Here is a 16,872-nt window from a genome sequence, read left to right on the forward strand (position 1 = left end):
TGGAAATCTGACCTTTGGTCTGATGTGTCTAAATTTCAGATTTTTGGTTCCAACCGCTAACGGTGAATGGATGATCTCCACACGTGTGGTTCCCACTGTGAAGCATGGAAGAGGAGGCGTGATGGTGCTTTGTTGGTGTCACTGTCTGTTATTTTTTTTAGAATTCAAGGCAAACTTAACCAGAATGGCTACCACAGCATTCTGCAGCAATACACCATCCCATCTGGTTTGCTTACTGGGACTATAATTTGACTTCAACAGGACAATGACCCAAATCACACCAGGCTGTGTAAGGGCTATTTGACCAAGGAGAGTGATTGAGTGCTGCATCAGATGACCTGGCCTCCACAATCACCCGACCTGAACCCAACTGAGATGGTTTGGGATCAATTAGACCGCAGAGTGAAGGAAAAGCAGCCAGCAAGTGCTAAGCATATGTGGGAACTCCTTCAAGACTGTTGGAAAAGCATTCCTCATGAAGCTGGTTGAGAGAATGCCAAGAGTGTGCAAAGCTGTCATCAAGGCAAAAGGTGGCTACTGTGAACAATCTAAAATACGTTTTGATTTTGTTTTTGTTTTTGCTTACTACATGATTCCATATGTGTTATTTCATAGTTTTGATATCTTCACTATTATTCTACAATGAAGAAAATATAAAAAAATAAAGAAAAAACTTGAATGAGTAGGTGTGTCCAAACTTTTGACTGGTACAGTATATACAGTGCATTCGGAAAGTATTCAGACCCTTTGACTTCTTCCACATTTTGTTACGTTACAGCCTAAGTCTAAAATGCATTACATAAAATATTTTCCTCAATCTACACACAATACCCCATAATGACAAAGGGAAAAAAGGTTTTTATATTTTTTGCAACATGTATATAAAAAAAATGAAATACCATACTCACATACGTATTAAGACCCTTTGCTATGAGACTCGAAATTGAGCTCAGATGAATACTTTTTTCATTGATCATCCTTGATGTGTCTACAACCTGATTGAAGTCCACCTGTGGTAAATTCAATTGATTGGACATGATTTGGAAAAGCACACACCTGTCTATATCAAGGTCCCACAGTTGACAGCGCATGTCAGAGTGAAAATCAAGCCACGAGGTCGAAGGAATTGTCCATAGAGCTCTGAGACAGGATTCCGTTGAGGCACAGATCTGGGGAAGGGTACCAAAAAATGTCTGCAGCATTTAAGGTCCCTAAGAACACAGTGGCCTCCATCATTCTTAAATGGAAAAGTTTGGAATCACCAAGACTCTTCCCAGAGCTGGCCGCCCGGCTAAACTGACAAAATCGGGGGAGAAAGGCTTTGGTCAGGGAGGTGACCAAGAACACGATGCTCACTCTCACAGAGCCCCTCTGGAGAGATGGGAGAACCTTCCAGAAGGACAACCATCTCTGCAGCACTCCACCAATCAGGCATTTATGGTAGAGTGGCCAGACGGCAGCCACTCCTCAGTAAAAGGCACATGACAGCCCGCTTGGAGTTTTCCAAAAGGCACCTAAAGGACTCAGACCATGAGAAACAAGATTCTCTGGTCTGATGAAACCAAGATTGAACTCGAAGGCCTGAATGCCAAGCGTCACATCTAGAGGAAACCTGGCACCATCCCTACGGTGAAGCATGGTGGTGGCAGCATCATGCTGTTGGGATGTTTTTCAGTGGCAAGGACTGGGAGACTAGTCAGGATTGAGGGAAAGATGAACAGAGATCCTTGATGCAAACCAGCTCCAGAGCGCTCAGGACCTCAGACTGGGGGCGAAGGTTCACCTTCCAACAGGACCACGACCCTAAGCACACAGCCAAGATTTTTTATTTGAAATAAATTTGCAAATATTTCTAAAAACCTATATTTGCTTTGTCATTATGGGGTATTATGTGTAGATTGATGAGGGGAAAAACGATTTAAACAATTTTAGAATAAGGCTGTAACGTAACAAAATGTGGCAAAAGGGAAGGGGTCTGAATAATTTCCGAATGCACTGTGTGTATACACACACACAACATGACTAAGAGTATGCTCGTCGAACATCTCATTCCAAAATCATTAGCATTAATATGGAGTTGGTCCTCCCTTTGCTGCTATAACAGCCTCCACTGTTCTGGGAAGACTTTCCACTAGATGTTGGAACATTGCTGCAAGGCCTTGCTTCCATGCAGCCACAAGAGCATTAGTAAGATCGGGCACTGATGTTGGGCAATTAGGCCTGGCTCGCAGTCGGTGTTTCAATTTATCCCAGAGGTGTTCGACGGTGTTGAGGTCAAGGCTCTGTGCAGGCCAGTCAAGATCTTCCACACCGATCGACAAACCATTTCTGTATGGACCTCGCTTTGTGCATGGGGGCATTGTCATGCAGAAACAGGAAAGGGCCTTCCCCAAACTTTTGCCACAAAGTTGGAGGCACAGTATCATCTAGAATGTCATTGTATGCCATAGCGTTAAGATTTCCCTTCACTGGAACTACAGTGGGGGAAAAAAGTATTTGATCCCCTGCTGATTTTGTATGTTTGCCCACTTACAAAGAAATGATCAGTCTCTAATTTTAAAAGTAGGTTTATTTGAACAGTGAGAGACAGAATAACAACAAAAAAATCCAGAAAAACGCATGTCAAAAATGTTATAAAATGATTTGCATTTTAATGAGGAAAATAAGTATTTGACCCCTCTGCAAAACATGACTTAGTACTTGGTGGGAAAACCCTTGTTGGCAATCACAGAGGTCAGACGTTTCTTGTAGTTGGCCACCAGGTTTGCACACATCTCAGGTGGGATTTTGTCCCACTCCTCTTTGCAGATCTTCTCCAAGTCATTAAGGTTTCGAGGCTGACGTTTGGAAACTCGAACCTTCAGCTCCCTCCACAGATTTTCTATGGGATTAAGGTCTGGAGACTGGCTAGGCCACTCCAGGACCTTAATGTGCTTCTTCTTGAGCCACTCCTTTGTTGCCTTGGCCGTGTGTTTTGGGTCATTGTCATGCTGGAATACCCCTCCACGACCCATTTTCAATGCCCTGGCTGAGGGAAAGAGGTTCTCACCCAAGATTTGACGGTACATGGCCCCGTCCATCGTCTCTTTGATGCGGGGAAGTTGTCCTGTCCCCTTAGCAGAAAAACACTCCCAAAGCATAATGTTTCCACCTCCATGTTTGATGGTGGACATGGTGTTCTTGGGGTAATTCCTCCTCCTCCAAACACGGCGAGTTGAGTTGATGTCAAAGAGCTCCATTTTGGTCTCATCTGACCACAACACTTTCACCAGTTGTCCTCTGAGTCAGATGTTCATTGGCAAACTTCAGACGGGCATGTATATGTATTCTTGAGCAGGGGGACCTTGCGGATGCTGCAGGATTTCAGTCCTTCACGGCGTAGTGTGTTACCAATTGTTTTCTTGGTGACTATGGTCCCAGCTGCCTTGAGATCATTGACAAGATCCTCCCGTGTAGTTCTGGGCTGATTCCTCACCGTTCTCATGATCATTGCAACTCCACGAGGTGAGATCTTGCATGGAGCCCCAGGCCGAGGGATATTGACAGTTCTTTTGTGTTTCTTCCATTTGCGAATAGTCGCACCAAATGTTGTCACCTTCTCACCAAGCTGCTTGGCGATGGTCTTGTAGCCCATTCCAGTCTTGTGTAGGTTTACAATCTTGTCCCTGACATCATTGGAGAGCTCTTTGGTCTTGGCTATGGTGGAGAGTTTGGAATCTGATTGATTGATTGCTTCTGTGGACAGGTGTCTTTTTTACAGGTAACAAGCTGCGGTTAGGAGCACTCCCTTTAAGAGTGTGCTCCTAATCTCAGCTCGTTACCTGTATAAAAGACACCTGGGAGCCAGAAATCTTTCTGATTGAGAGGGGGTCAAATACTTATTTCCCTCATTAAAATGCAAATCAATTTATGTTATGACATGCGTTTTTCTGGATATTTTTGTTGTTATTCTGTCTCTCACTGTTCAAATAAACCTACCATTAAAATTATAGACTGATCCTTTCTATGTCAGTGGGCAAACGTACAAAATCAGCAAAGGATCAAATACTTTTTTCCCCCACTGTAAGTGGCCTAGCCCAAACCATGAAAAACAGCCCCAGACCATTATTCCTCCAAACTTTACAGTTGGTACTATGCATTCGGGCAGGTAGCGCAATAAGAAGAAGAACGTTGCCAGCCAGTATGGCAATCGAACATTTAGAATGAACAAATGTCCCTAGATACAGAACAAAAAGACTTGGTCTGGCAACTGAACCGATAGAATGAATGACCAGCCGGCTTGGGTAGCAACCCTAGATTTGTGTCGGGACTATATCTTGTGGAAGTATGAAATGGTATGAATAAATTAATCAAAACACGTTTCAATAATTTCAATCATTATTTGAAAATGTTGGTAACCCCTTGTATAAAAGTGATAATTCCCTCAGAGCCGGTATTTGGAGTGTTTGCCGGCCCTGGACTTCGTGCCAATATATCCTACAAACACCGGCTTCTCGGGCATTATCACTTAAATATATACTGAGTGTACAAAACATTAAAGACACCTGCTCTTTCCAGGTGACCAGGTGAATCCAGGTGAAAGCTATGATCCCTTATTGACATCACTTGTTAAATCCACTTTAAATCAGTGTATATTAAGATTTTTAAGCCTTGAGACATGGATTGTGTATGTGTTCCATTCAGAGAGTGAATGGGCAAGACAATAGCTTTAAGTGCCTTGAACAGGGTATGATAGTAGGTGCCAGGTGAACCGGTTTGTGCCAACAACTGCAACACTGCTGGGTTTTTCACACTCAACAGTTTCCTGTGCGTCTCAAGAATACTCCACCACCCAAAGGACATCCAACCAACTTGACACAACTGTGGGAAACGTTGGAGTGTTATGCTATGAATTTCATTGACTCCACATATCCAGTCATGGTAAAGGGTATATTTTCCATTGCATATAACTTGTCTTGAGGAAGTCGAGTGTGTATACACACATACCCAAAATGTGCATATTAGCTTTTATTTTTACTATCAGGAAGTGCTGAATTTTGCCCAAATTTCTTGAAAACAAAGAGTCCAGACATTGCAAAAACGGTCGAGTTACTTCTGCTGTGAAACTATTTTGCAATTCTGGAAGATGACACCCTCCCTTCATAACCACAAAAACGAACCATAAAAATAAGAATTCAAAAGAGGGGTTGGATATAAAAAAGGGTAAGGCTGAGTGATGACAATCCACAGATGAATAACTGTAATTTATGCTGATCTTTCATGGACAGTTGCCCTACTTATCTCATTAACCTGTATGTGACTGTTTGTGACACTAGAGGGTACCATTGCACACAATTTCTTAACAGAGTTCTAAGAAACTAGCCACTCAGCTACATCTCAGATTGTTCCTCACCAACATCCTCTCACTGTGTGGCCACATCACGTACTTTCTATAGCCCATTCTATTACGTCATTATGAGCCAGACAGCTTGGCAGAGCACTTGGAGTATGGCTCACTGAGAGTAACTTCAGACTAACCCGAGACCAACTTTTCCTTCTAATAAAACCCCTCAGAGATACAATAGGTATGAAAACGATGTCCACTGTCAGATAACAAAGAATTCTCCCTACTGTGCTCAGAGCAAAGGACATTGCTGTATTAACCTTTCGAGCCCTTTCCCAAACTTTCATGAAAGCTTGGCATTTTACGAGATGTCTGAGGGCTATATTTGTCTTCCGACAAAATGTTTGAGAGGCCTTCTATATTTAAAGGAATTACAAAACAAAGCCAAATAAAGGCTTTGCTTTCAGAGTTGCCATCTGAAAAGTTCTGAAACCTCCACCTCTAATGGGTACATACAGTAACATAGATCTGTCTTGGTTCTATGATAATGGTGTTTGGGTTCATGTTTTCCTGTGAAACCATTGAGGGCCCCAGGCCATGGCCCACAGTGCATGTGGGAGAAAGACAACATTCCATCGTGTTTCCTGCCATTAATCCAGAGCAGGTTCCTGGGAACCTTCCTGTCACTCACATTGCAGAGATTTACTGGGTCTGAGGCTAGATCTGAAAAGCTCCCACCTTGTTCTCATGTCTCACCTGCAGCCTTTGTCTGTAACGTTACACACTGGGATGGCACTCAATTATCTTTGTCTTCTTCTATTTGGCATTTTAAAACTCATTTTCCGCCATCTGTTGCCCGTCAACCCTTTGTTGTGATTAGATCACATCTGCTAAGAGAATCTACAGAGATCTATTGCGTCTAACAGCGTGTCGTTTATAAATCATGTACACCAAAATGGATACGTGCACATTTAACGTGCCAATCCAACCCCAAAACGCAGCGTAGATTTTATTAGCTACTTTACGGTTATTGTCAACCAATCCAGCCATATTGTAATCCCCTTTCCTTCACAACTTAGTCTTTGCCTCATTGTAGAGTTCACGTTTGTGAGTTGCGTTAGGTGCGAGCTCCAACACGTCCCCAATAGTAAGGGATCTACCGCACACAGATATCTCAGATATGCACTGGCAAGACCTGCTACTGTGCACTACAAAAGCCTTGATCGCCTCCAGCACTAAAGGCACTAGCAAGATTTGTACTCATATAATTTGACATTTAAAAAGGGTATGTGGAGAGAAGAGAGTTGTGGCCGAGAGAGGAGCTGTTCATCACTACTGTGTCATGCAGAATATTCTTGTCTCGTCTACAAACTGGAGCAATCTTTGGTAGTCCCAATGAAGAGCTGTTGAGCTTACAGCATACGATGGCCAGCTGCTGGCTTTCACACTGCAACACCACTCGTCTTCCATCTACTTTGTCTGTTACTCCAACTTAGAGACCATTCATATACAGAACACTTGTGCTCCGGATATACAGTATGTTATGTGAGTGTGTCTCAGTTTGAAAACAACCAGCTGCCCCCCCCCCCCCCCCCCACTCCCCCCCAAAAAACTCCAGGCTACAGTATGTCTCTATCATCCAGGAGAAAACAATGGGGGAAACAGAGCAGTTGTTGGGAGGAAATGAGTGTTTTGGCTGTGGGAGAATTGAATTAGCCAGATATTGTCGATGGGGAGATGTTCATTAGGAGCAGGGTAAACATGGCCCTACTTGAGAGGATTGAGCCCATTACGTGTAATGACTGTGGCTGGCCAGAGCCGAGCCATACTCGCTGCCTGGCTGGCTGTCCCCACGCCAGCAGCATGATGACGACAGATGTATAGCAGTTGTACACTAGGTGGACTCAAACAACCGCACTCAACAAGTAAGATGTGAGTGCTTTGCAGATATTGATTAAAGGCCATTGCATCAATACACTCTTCGGGGAAAAAAGGTGCTATCTAGAACCTAAAAGGGTTCTTTGGCTGTCCCCATAGGAGAACCCTTTGAAGAACCCTTATTGGTTCCAGGTAGAAAATAAACATTGTTGTACAGTTGGACTGACGATTCACTCACTAGATCACCATGCCAGCATTGACACCCATGCCAGGGATTTACAAAGACAGGCATGACATATCTAAAGTTTACTGTAGACTGTTAGCGATGGGAAGGTCGAGGAGGACAGTAGACAATCATACAGCACAGTAGACAATCATACAGCACAGACAATCATACAGCACATAGCCGTAGGGAGATCATGCAGTTTAGTAGGTTCTGTTTTGATAGCATTGAATCATAGAACGAGAGCTTCTGCTTCTCCCGTCTGTACAGAACAGTACAGTAGACCACCCTGAAAAGCAGGAGGCCAGGTGCTATGGTGATAAGAGATGAGGCCAAGTCAGATACGAACACCTTTCTGGAGAAGCACATTGCCTCAGCATGTTATAGGGAAATATACAGAGCGAGCATTTGAAAATAAGAGATTATACTGTGGAGATGGAAAATATAGCACCTTAAAAAGTGTGCTCACCAAGCTCAGAGACAACAGTACTCACTGGTACACAAGCGCGCACACGCACACGCACACACACACACACACACACACACACTAACTCCCAGTCTGGAGAGGCGGTGGCAGCTCCTCCCAAAACAGAGAGAGAGAGAGCGAGAGAGAGCGAGAGAGAGAGAGAGAGAGAAAGGAGGGCACTCTGCCGAGGGAGCCTGCCTGCTGTCACATGTGTCTGCTCTCACTTCCTCTGTACTCGGGCTTCACAGGAGACAGACACAACCCTACACTCTCTCACCCCATCTGGACCTGCAGGACCCCTATGGAATCTGGCCTCTCAATCTCTACACCTCTTTTCTGATTATGATCATCTACAAGGATCTGATTCCAAATACAAAGCCTTCAGAGGGAAACTCAAGGGAGTAGCGATGGAAATACTTGGAATGAAACAATGAAAGTTGTCTCACATGCTGTATGAAGTGAAAGAAAATACTTCCTGGAGGAAAATGCTGTGTTTGAAAGGCACTCTACGGGGCTCATCTTATCTCAAGGTCAGTTCCTGGCTAAGGAACGAGGAGATCCTTGTGCTCTGTGGGATAAGAGTTCAACTGTGGGGCATTAGCTGATCCTTCATCATCTCCCCCCTCGTCCTCCTCCTGCTCCCCCTTTCATCATCGACACACTATGTGGATATTATCTTTAGTCATTTGGATTCTCAATGTCACCAATCTCACTCATGGATATGACTATGATGAGTACCCAGGTGAGGAGGACACAACGGTGAGTAACTAACTAACTAACAACACGCTGCTGCTTTTGGATGATGTGTCGTATTGTTCGGCACAGATAAGAATTGACCAGATGATGCTTTTTCGGACGAAACCTTCATTATGCTCCGAACTCTGATTTCAGTACCGAAATAAATAGGCATGTGAAGGTAATAGACTACTGTTATTGACTAAATCAGTTTGTTGACTAAATGAGGTGTCTCAATAGTTCAACAAAAAGAGACAGGCGGTTTCCTTGTTACTCGTCAGTGCTTTCACTACAGCGGGTGTGTCTTTATTTGGCAATAAAACATCCTCCTCTGCTTGCGGCTACATTGTGCATCATTAAAGGTGAATGACTTAGTCATGTTGTGCCTGTCTACTTCCACTATTGAGGCGGGTAGTAGGCCATACCTTTAGACAGACGTCTGCCTTTGAAAAGGTTGAATGGAGAGAGGGACTGTCAATTTGGACAATAGGAGACGAGTGAGGTTGAATAGCAAAAGTGACTATGGATGGTTACAATTGAGTCGGCTACGTTGTTTAAATTGTGAGGTACACTGACAATGGGTTGCGTGTGATGAGAAACACTCACCCTGAGCACTACGAGCGGTCGTGTGGGAGGTATACACCGTTTATCTATTGGTCAGCCATGACCTCATGTTGCCAAGGGGATGACCTCATGTTGTGTGATCTGAGCAGGAGCTTACTGTCAGCCACAAGGGGTGACATTTGCAAGTCCAGTGGAACCGAAATCACACAAGTGGCTTACATAAAAGTCCACATTCAAAATGTGTATACTAAACAACATTAGTTGCAGCTACAGCGCCTTCAGAAAGTATTCATGCCCCTTGACTTATTGCATATTTTGTTGTGTTACAGCCTGAATTCAAAAAGTATTAAATATATTTTTTTTCTCACCCATCTACACACAGTACCCCATAATGACTAAGTGAAAACATGTTTTTAGAATTTTTTGCAAATGTATTGAAAATGAAATACTGAATTATCTAATTTACATAAGCATTCACACCCCTGAGTCAATACTTTGTAGAAAGCACATTTGGCAGCATTTACAGAGCTTTAAGAGCTTTCACACCTGGATTGTGCATTTGCCCTTTATTCTTTGCCCATTATTGTTTAAAAAAATTCTTCAAGCTCTGTGAAATTGGTTGTTCATCATTGCTGGACAACCATTTTCAGGTCTTGCCATAGATTTTCAAGTAGATTTAAGTCAAAACTGTAACTCGGCCAACATTCACTGACTTCTTGGTAAGCAACTCCAGTGTAGATTTGGCCTTGTGTTCTAGGTTATTGTCCTGCTGAAAGGTGAATTCATCTCCCCGTGTCTGGTGGAAAGCAGACTAAACCAGGTTTCCTCTAGGATTTTGCCTGTGCTTAGCTCCATTCCATTAAGTCCTTAATGATTACAAGCATACCCATAACATGATGCAGCCACCACTATGCTTGAAAATGGAGAGCGGTACTCAGTAATGTGTTGTATTGAATTTGCCCCAAACATAACACTTTGTATTCAGGACAAAAAAGTTAATTGCTTTGCAACGTTATTTGCATCATTACTTTAGTGCCTTGTTGCAAACAGGATGCATATTTTGAATATTTTTATTCTGTACAGGCTTCCTTCTTTTCACTCTGTCAATTAGGTTAGTATTGATGAGTAACTACAATGTTGTTGATTCATCCTCAATTTTTTCCTATCACTGCCATTCAACCCTGTAACTGTTTTAAAGTCACCATTGGTCTCATGGTGAAATCTCTGAGCAGTTTTCTTCCTCTCCGGAAACTGAGTTAGGAAGGACGCCTCAATCTTTGTAGTGACTGGGCGTATTGATACATTATCCAAAGTGTAATTAGTAACTTCACCATGCTCAAAGGCATTTTCAATGTCTGCTTTTTATTTTTACCCATCTACCAATAGTTGCCCTTCTTTGCAAGGCACTGGAAAACCTCTCTGGTCTTTGTGGTTGAATCTGTGCTTGAAATTCACTGCTTGACTGAGGGACAGATAATTGTATGTGAGGTAGTCATTCAAAAATCATGTTAAACACTGTTATTGCACACAGAGACCGTGCAACTTATTATGTGACTTGTTAAGCACATTTTTACTCCTGGACTTATTTAGGCTTGCCATAACAAAAGGATGGAATACTTATTGACTCAAGACATTTCAGCATTTTATTTTAATTCACTTGTAAAAAAAATAATAAAAAATAAATACTTTATTCCACTTTGACGTTATGGGGTATTGTGTGAAGGCCAGTGACAATTCAGGCTGTAACAACAACAACATGTGGGAAAAAGACATGGGGTGTGAATACTTTCTGAAGGACCTTTAAAGTATATTTTAATATGTCTGATAGTGAACTCAAGGCTTTCATCTGAACATGGAGACCTTTGATTGTAACAGACATAATAACCTTGTTCCTTATCTCTAGGAAAGAACTTGGCTGATCTCAATGGAAAAAATATGATCTTGCATTGCTTTGTTTTCCCTGGGCTCAGACAGACACAGTGCTCCATACCCGGCTCAGTTTCCATTGCATCCCTGACAGAAGTGACAGTCTAGCATTACCAACCTGGGAAAAAAATAACAGCATTTGTTTCCATAAGAGATAATGACAAGGTAGCACCCAGACTGCTTGGTGGGTGTTGATCTCTGAGGCAGACAGTGATAATGTTGCAGTGATGCCCTTAGGGTTCTTATCGTAGTAGTGACAGACTACAACTTAGTTACAGACAGTTCTGACTTATCAAATGGTCTTTATTACAAACATGTTTTTTTTCTTCTATATGTTGAGATACCCATCTGTGTCATTTGATATATTATTTTCTACATAATATATTGCAGTGGATGATCAACATACTTTGATCTACTAAAATTCAGTTTAACACATTTTAAGTTCTCATTGTTCATATTTCCGTTCCTCATCAGGCCCCACTGGTTGGCGAAGGCCTTAGTGGTTTGGACACAGTGTCCAATGTGGACGAGCTGGTGGAGCTGCTGTACCCAGAGTATAGTCTCGTGCAGCACTGCCTACGTAGGAAAGCCCTGCACACCTCCCCTCCTCTACATGCTGAAGACGATATCTGGGCCTGGGGCAAGCCCAGGGAGCTGGCACTGGTCAAGTCTGACAGCACCATTGAAGGTAAGGCTCTTCAGTTGAATGGCCCTAATAACAGCAAACACCCATTGAGAGAGAATGTTGTCTTCCTATCTCACAAGGGGGAACTGTTAGCGTGATAGCCCATTTCTCTTCCCCCTCAAACCCACAGATGGGAGCAGTACAGCTGTGTGTCGTTGTTAAAAGGAGAGAGAAAAGCCTGTGCTTATTTTCCTAACAGTTAAAGAGGCCCCTCACTCTTCCCTCCCCACTCATCAGAGACTGTGTGTTCTCTCTCTGTGCTCTAGTTTAAACTAGCTGTCTGCTTCCTGATCACAGGAGCTCATCACAGAAGATATAGGCCCTACTGGAGAGCTGATAAAGGCTAAGGGGACCCTCATAACCTAAAGGACAATGATAGGAGGTGGCCTGGCCTCAGTTCACCCATTTACACAACAGACCTCCAGATGCTACTGAGAGAAAGTTGTAAAAAGGGCACATTACAAAACTGTTGATCTTGCTCCATTGCCTTTCATTGACCAACCCCAACCTCTATGAAACGATGCCAGAAACAATTCAAAGAGAGGACGTCAGATCCACAGACTAAAGTCAAGCAAACAGTCAGATCCAGTGACTAAAGGTCTTATGAAGGAAACAGTCACGCTGGAGAATCGACCAGTGCCAGAAAGTAGGACATCAGATTGAATTAGAAGACATTAAACAATGATACTTTACAAGAGACATCCCAAGATGAAAGAGCTGGCACAGTAACACAGCAAACACAGTCAAAGCCACCTATTGTGCCCTTCCATCAGACAATATAATAGACGTGTATTGGACAGACGCCAAGTTGTCTAAAAAGTTCATATCATTAGGGTTTAGCTTTTCTCATTCCCCGCTCTTTGAGTATTTGCAGTCTGTTGTCCTTATATTCTGTCACCGAGACAAATTGCACATTATTATGGTGATCATCCGACAACAGAAATTGCACTAAAAAGGAAATGATTTGTTGAATTCAACCTTTTAAAAATTGACATTAATCTTATATTTCCTACTCAATGTGGCTTAGTGGGTGGCAGTGTGGTTCTGTGGTTAAGTTATTGGGATGGGCTTTCCAAAAGGAAATTGCCTATTACAAATCAAATTGTAGGTGGGGACGCTGTCAATGATGTTGCAACCAATTAGCGCAGCAATATAGCCTAATAATACAGCTACATTATTACCTGGGTGGCTTAAGATGGCCAATAACAGAATGTTCCTGACGATTCTATTCCACATTAGTCAGGATACTCTCTAGAACTTGGTGGTCCTGTGTGGCTCAGTCGGTAGAGCACGGTGCTTGCAACACCATGGGTTCGTTTCCCGCTGGGACCACCCGCACGTAAAACGTATGCACGCTTAACTGTAAGTCGCTTTGGATAAAAGCGTCTGCTAAATGGCATATTGTATTATATTATCCCTGATAACCTGTCTCTGTCAATGTCACTCCACTCATCCCCAGTCATTCTGGAGGAGATCCAGCGTACCATGTGTACTCCTCGGGAGGTATGTCTGGAGGTGTCTAAGGAGTACCCGGAGAGCACCAGTCACTTCTACGTGCCTCGCTGTGTGTCTGTGCACCGCTGTGGGGGCTGCTGTCCCCAGGAGGGTCTGTACTGCACCAACACCAGCCACATCTACATCAACAAGACGGTGAGCAGCGGAGGACAAACTAGATATCATTTGACATTTTAAAATGACGCTACTGTACAGGGTAACACTTTACATCAAGTCGCTCTTATACCCGCGTTGTACCAAATGTCACAACTTTAGTAACAGCATTGTATTCAACAGACGCCGAATCCGAATGTTAGTCATTGACACCGTGTTGTTTCCCCCTGTGGCCTCAGCTGGTGGAGTTGTCTCACCGTGACCGCTCTATGGTGATGGTGGCGTTCGTCAACCACACGTCCTGCGAGTGTCTGTCCAAGAGGCCCCTGCACTCCGTCATCAGGAGGGCCGCTGCAGCTCACCTCACCGTGTGAGTGAGTAGTGAGGACTAGTCAACTTTAAGACGTAACCTCTGCCGCTGCCGATCAAGGCACAACGTGTACACACGCACATCCACATTTCACTATTATTAAAGGCCCAGTGCAGTCAAAACACTTGGGTTTTTCCTGTGTTTTATATAGACGGGTTGGCTGACGTCACAAAAATGATGCGGCCGGAAACCGCGCCAACAACTGTAACCACTCCCAGAAAGTTATTTTTGTTTCTTTTTTTTACAGTTTTAATTGAAAACAATCACAGTAAGGTACTTAATTGTTACCCAGAAATGATTTGATATTGAGATAAAAATGACTGCATTGGACCTTTAAGGAATACAGTATTTGGTTCATGTTAAACAATATCGTCCAATTTTAATGCAATGTAATAATATAACTGACTGACTAAGCCAAGGATACTAAACCATTCCATCTAATCCTATTTTATGTGGACCAGCATCTGACGATGCAAGTGGATGAGCTAGACCATCAGCTATTCCGTCACAAGTGCTTTGCGTGTGCATTTGCTTTTGAACTGAGGCCATGGAGAAGAGGCCATGTTTCCCCCTGCTCTCTCCTCGTCTTTCTGTGTCCAGCCTAACTGCTCCAGACGGCTGTGTGTAGGCTGTCTGCCAGGCCAAGGCCAGCAGGGAGGAGGGCCAGGGGATTCAGTTCCCTCTCACAGACCGCCCATGGTGTCCAGCCCATTCACAGGAATGCTTTGTGAGAGTAGCGGTCCCCCTAAGCCAAGACCTCTGATCTGATACTGACTGGCCTGTGTGTCCCTCCTTCCCTCTCCAGGTGTTCCCCGCCAGATGTTCCCTGCAGTACAGGACTGGTCTGGGACCCCACCAGCTGCCTGTGTGTTCCCATGGACACAAGCTCCTTCTCAGAGAGAGAGCTAGGTAAGTTAAACTAGCCCGTACCCATACAACCCCAGTACAGTCGTTTCCGTTTGCCAACACCGAGCGATACTGTAGCTCATAGGTCAGAGAGTTGGTCAATTCGAATGATTTAATGCCTCACCGCATTGGGGTTGAAATGCACTAAACCACATGTCTGTCTAGAGGTCAAGAAGTGACACTAACTAGCATCTCTCCTCTCCACCATCTGTTGCAGAGCCCCTGGAGTCAGCCTTGCTGGAGCTGTGTGGCCCCAACAAAGTCGTGGATGAGGACAGCTGTGAGTGTGTGTGTCAGAACGGCCTGACGGAGGCCAGCTGTGGGCCAGGCTGGCGTCTAGACCAAGAGTCCTGTGAGTGTCTCTGTGAGGACCAGCCCGGCCCATGGACCTGCCCACCCAACCAACGCTGGGACCCAGATCTGTGTGGCTGTGTGTGCCGGGCAGAGTGCCCCCGTAGTCAGCCTCTCAACCCAGAGACGTGCCTGTGCCAGTGCAGGGAGAGTCCTCACACCTGCCTGCTGCAGGGCAAGAGGTTCAACGCACACAACTGCAGGTAAAAAAAAAAATGACTCTAAACACAGATAGTACAACAGAAGAGGGTGAAAGTTCAAACACTTCACATTTCATTAGGCCGAATGACACGGGTGGACATCCCCATTGCCATTTCTAGAAAACTATGAAGTACTATTCCCAGAACTATGATGCGGTCAAAGTAATAATACACGTATGACCTAAGTGTGACAACTTGGGAACACATAGTATAAAGCTTTAACTGCTAAAACTACAGGTTATTTTAATTTGGCAAGAGCAACACACAACCTGTTCCACTTAAAGAGACAGAGAGGAACTAAGTAGACGAAACTCAAACGTAAGGTGAAGTCTGAATCCAGAGACTGTATCGGTATCATCAGCAATGTGTATTTCAAGTGGAATCTGTTCAAACGTAATGATAGTTATAATTAATGTGAAGAACTACTCGAGCTTGAGAATTCATATCCTGTTTACGTCCCTTTACAATGAATCTGGATAAGCGAGGCAAGGCACCTGCCACATTTCTTTGGAATGGAGAAACCAGATTTTCCAGAAAGCACAGAATTCCCCTCTCTTGCAAGAGATAAAACATTATTATTTTTAATGTTCTATCCAAACAGAGGAAAGAGTTAGAGCATGTTTTATCAATGAGACAATGGGGATTGGCCCGAGATCACACACACAAATAACTTACACACGCAGGGTCATGCAAGTGGGTCACAGTTGAGTTGAAGCTACAGTACATTGCGTAAAACCAACTGTTCTGTCGGTTTCTCTTCCCCTCCACCAAGCTGTTACCGGCTGCCCTGCAGAAAGCCACACAAGAACTGTCCAACTGGCTTCTACTACAGCCACTACGTCTGCCAGTGCATACCCAACCACATGAGGTCAGAGGAGTGGAACTGACAAAGCTGGTGTCACTAGCACTGGTGCCAAACTGCAATGTACTGTAACTGTATGGTGAAATAGAGCAGAAATGAAGGCTGACCTGTCCACAACCATTGTCCACATGGGCCGGAATAGAGAGGAACGTGGGGCAGAGAGGAGACTGACCAAATGGTATTCTATACTCAACAATAATATAAACACAACATGTAAACTGTTGGTCCCATGTTTCATGAGCTGAAATAAAAGATCCCAGAAATTTGACATTTGCACAAAAAGCTTATTTCTCTCCCCCCCAAAAAACACATTTGTTTACATCCTTCTTAGTGAGCATTTCTCCTTTGCCAGAATAATCCACCCACCTGACAGGTGTCGCATATCAAGAAGCAGATTAAACAGCATGATCATTACACAGGTGCACCTTGTGCTGGGGACAATAAAAGGCCACTCTACAATGTGCCATTTTGCCACACAACACAGCGCCACAGATGTCTCTAGTTTTGAAGGAGTGTGCAATTGGCATGCTGACTGCAGGAATGTCCACCAGAGTTGTTGCCAGATAATTTAATGTTCATTTCTCTACCATAAGCCATCTCCAACGTCGTTTTAGAGAATTTTGCAGTACGTCCAACCGGCTTTACAACCGCGTGTAACCATGCAAGCCCAGGACATCCACATCCGGCTTCTTCACCTGCGGGTTTGTCTGAGACCAACCACTTGGACAGCTGATGACACTCAGGATTATTTCTGTCTTTAATAAAGCACTTTTGT

The 16,872-nt window shown here is 43.9% G+C and overlaps 1 protein-coding gene across 2 annotated transcripts; it reads left to right on the top strand.

Moving 5' to 3' along the window:
* Nucleotides 1-8,069: 8,069 nt before the first annotated feature.
* Nucleotides 8,070-16,365, top strand: LOC115154890 (vascular endothelial growth factor C). 2 transcript variants are annotated; one of them, XM_029701578.1, is made up of 7 exons: nucleotides 8,070-8,649; nucleotides 11,590-11,803; nucleotides 13,260-13,450; nucleotides 13,648-13,778; nucleotides 14,584-14,687; nucleotides 14,902-15,238; nucleotides 16,008-16,365. In XM_029701578.1, exons 1-7 carry the CDS (start codon nucleotides 8,554-8,556, stop codon nucleotides 16,120-16,122), a joined length of 1,188 nt encoding a protein of 395 aa, XP_029557438.1. In that variant the 5' UTR covers nucleotides 8,070-8,553; the 3' UTR covers nucleotides 16,123-16,365. The 2 variants fall into 2 exon arrangements, with proteins under 2 accessions (XP_029557438.1, XP_029557439.1); XM_029701579.1 differs by having other exon boundaries at nucleotides 8,576-8,632.
* The last annotated feature ends 507 nt before the right edge of the window (nucleotides 16,366-16,872 follow it).

Source organism: Salmo trutta, chromosome 19 (genome assembly GCF_901001165.1).
Source record: "Salmo trutta chromosome 19, fSalTru1.1, whole genome shotgun sequence".
NCBI classification, from domain to species: domain Eukaryota; kingdom Metazoa; phylum Chordata; class Actinopteri; order Salmoniformes; family Salmonidae; genus Salmo; species Salmo trutta.

What these genes read in the sequence shown, in the direction of transcription:
- LOC115154890 (XM_029701578.1), top strand. Translation starts at nt 8,554, where the DNA reads ATGTGGATATTATCTTTAGTCATTTGGATTCTCAATGTCACCAATCTC. An exon ending in CAGGTGAGGAGGACACAACG is followed by an intron (nt 8,650 to 11,589) that starts GTGAGTAACTAA and finishes GTTCCTCATCAG; the next exon opens with GCCCCACTGGTTGGCGAAGG. An exon ending in CTTCTCAGAGAGAGAGCTAG is followed by an intron (nt 14,688 to 14,901) that starts GTAAGTTAAACT and finishes CATCTGTTGCAG; the next exon opens with AGCCCCTGGAGTCAGCCTTG.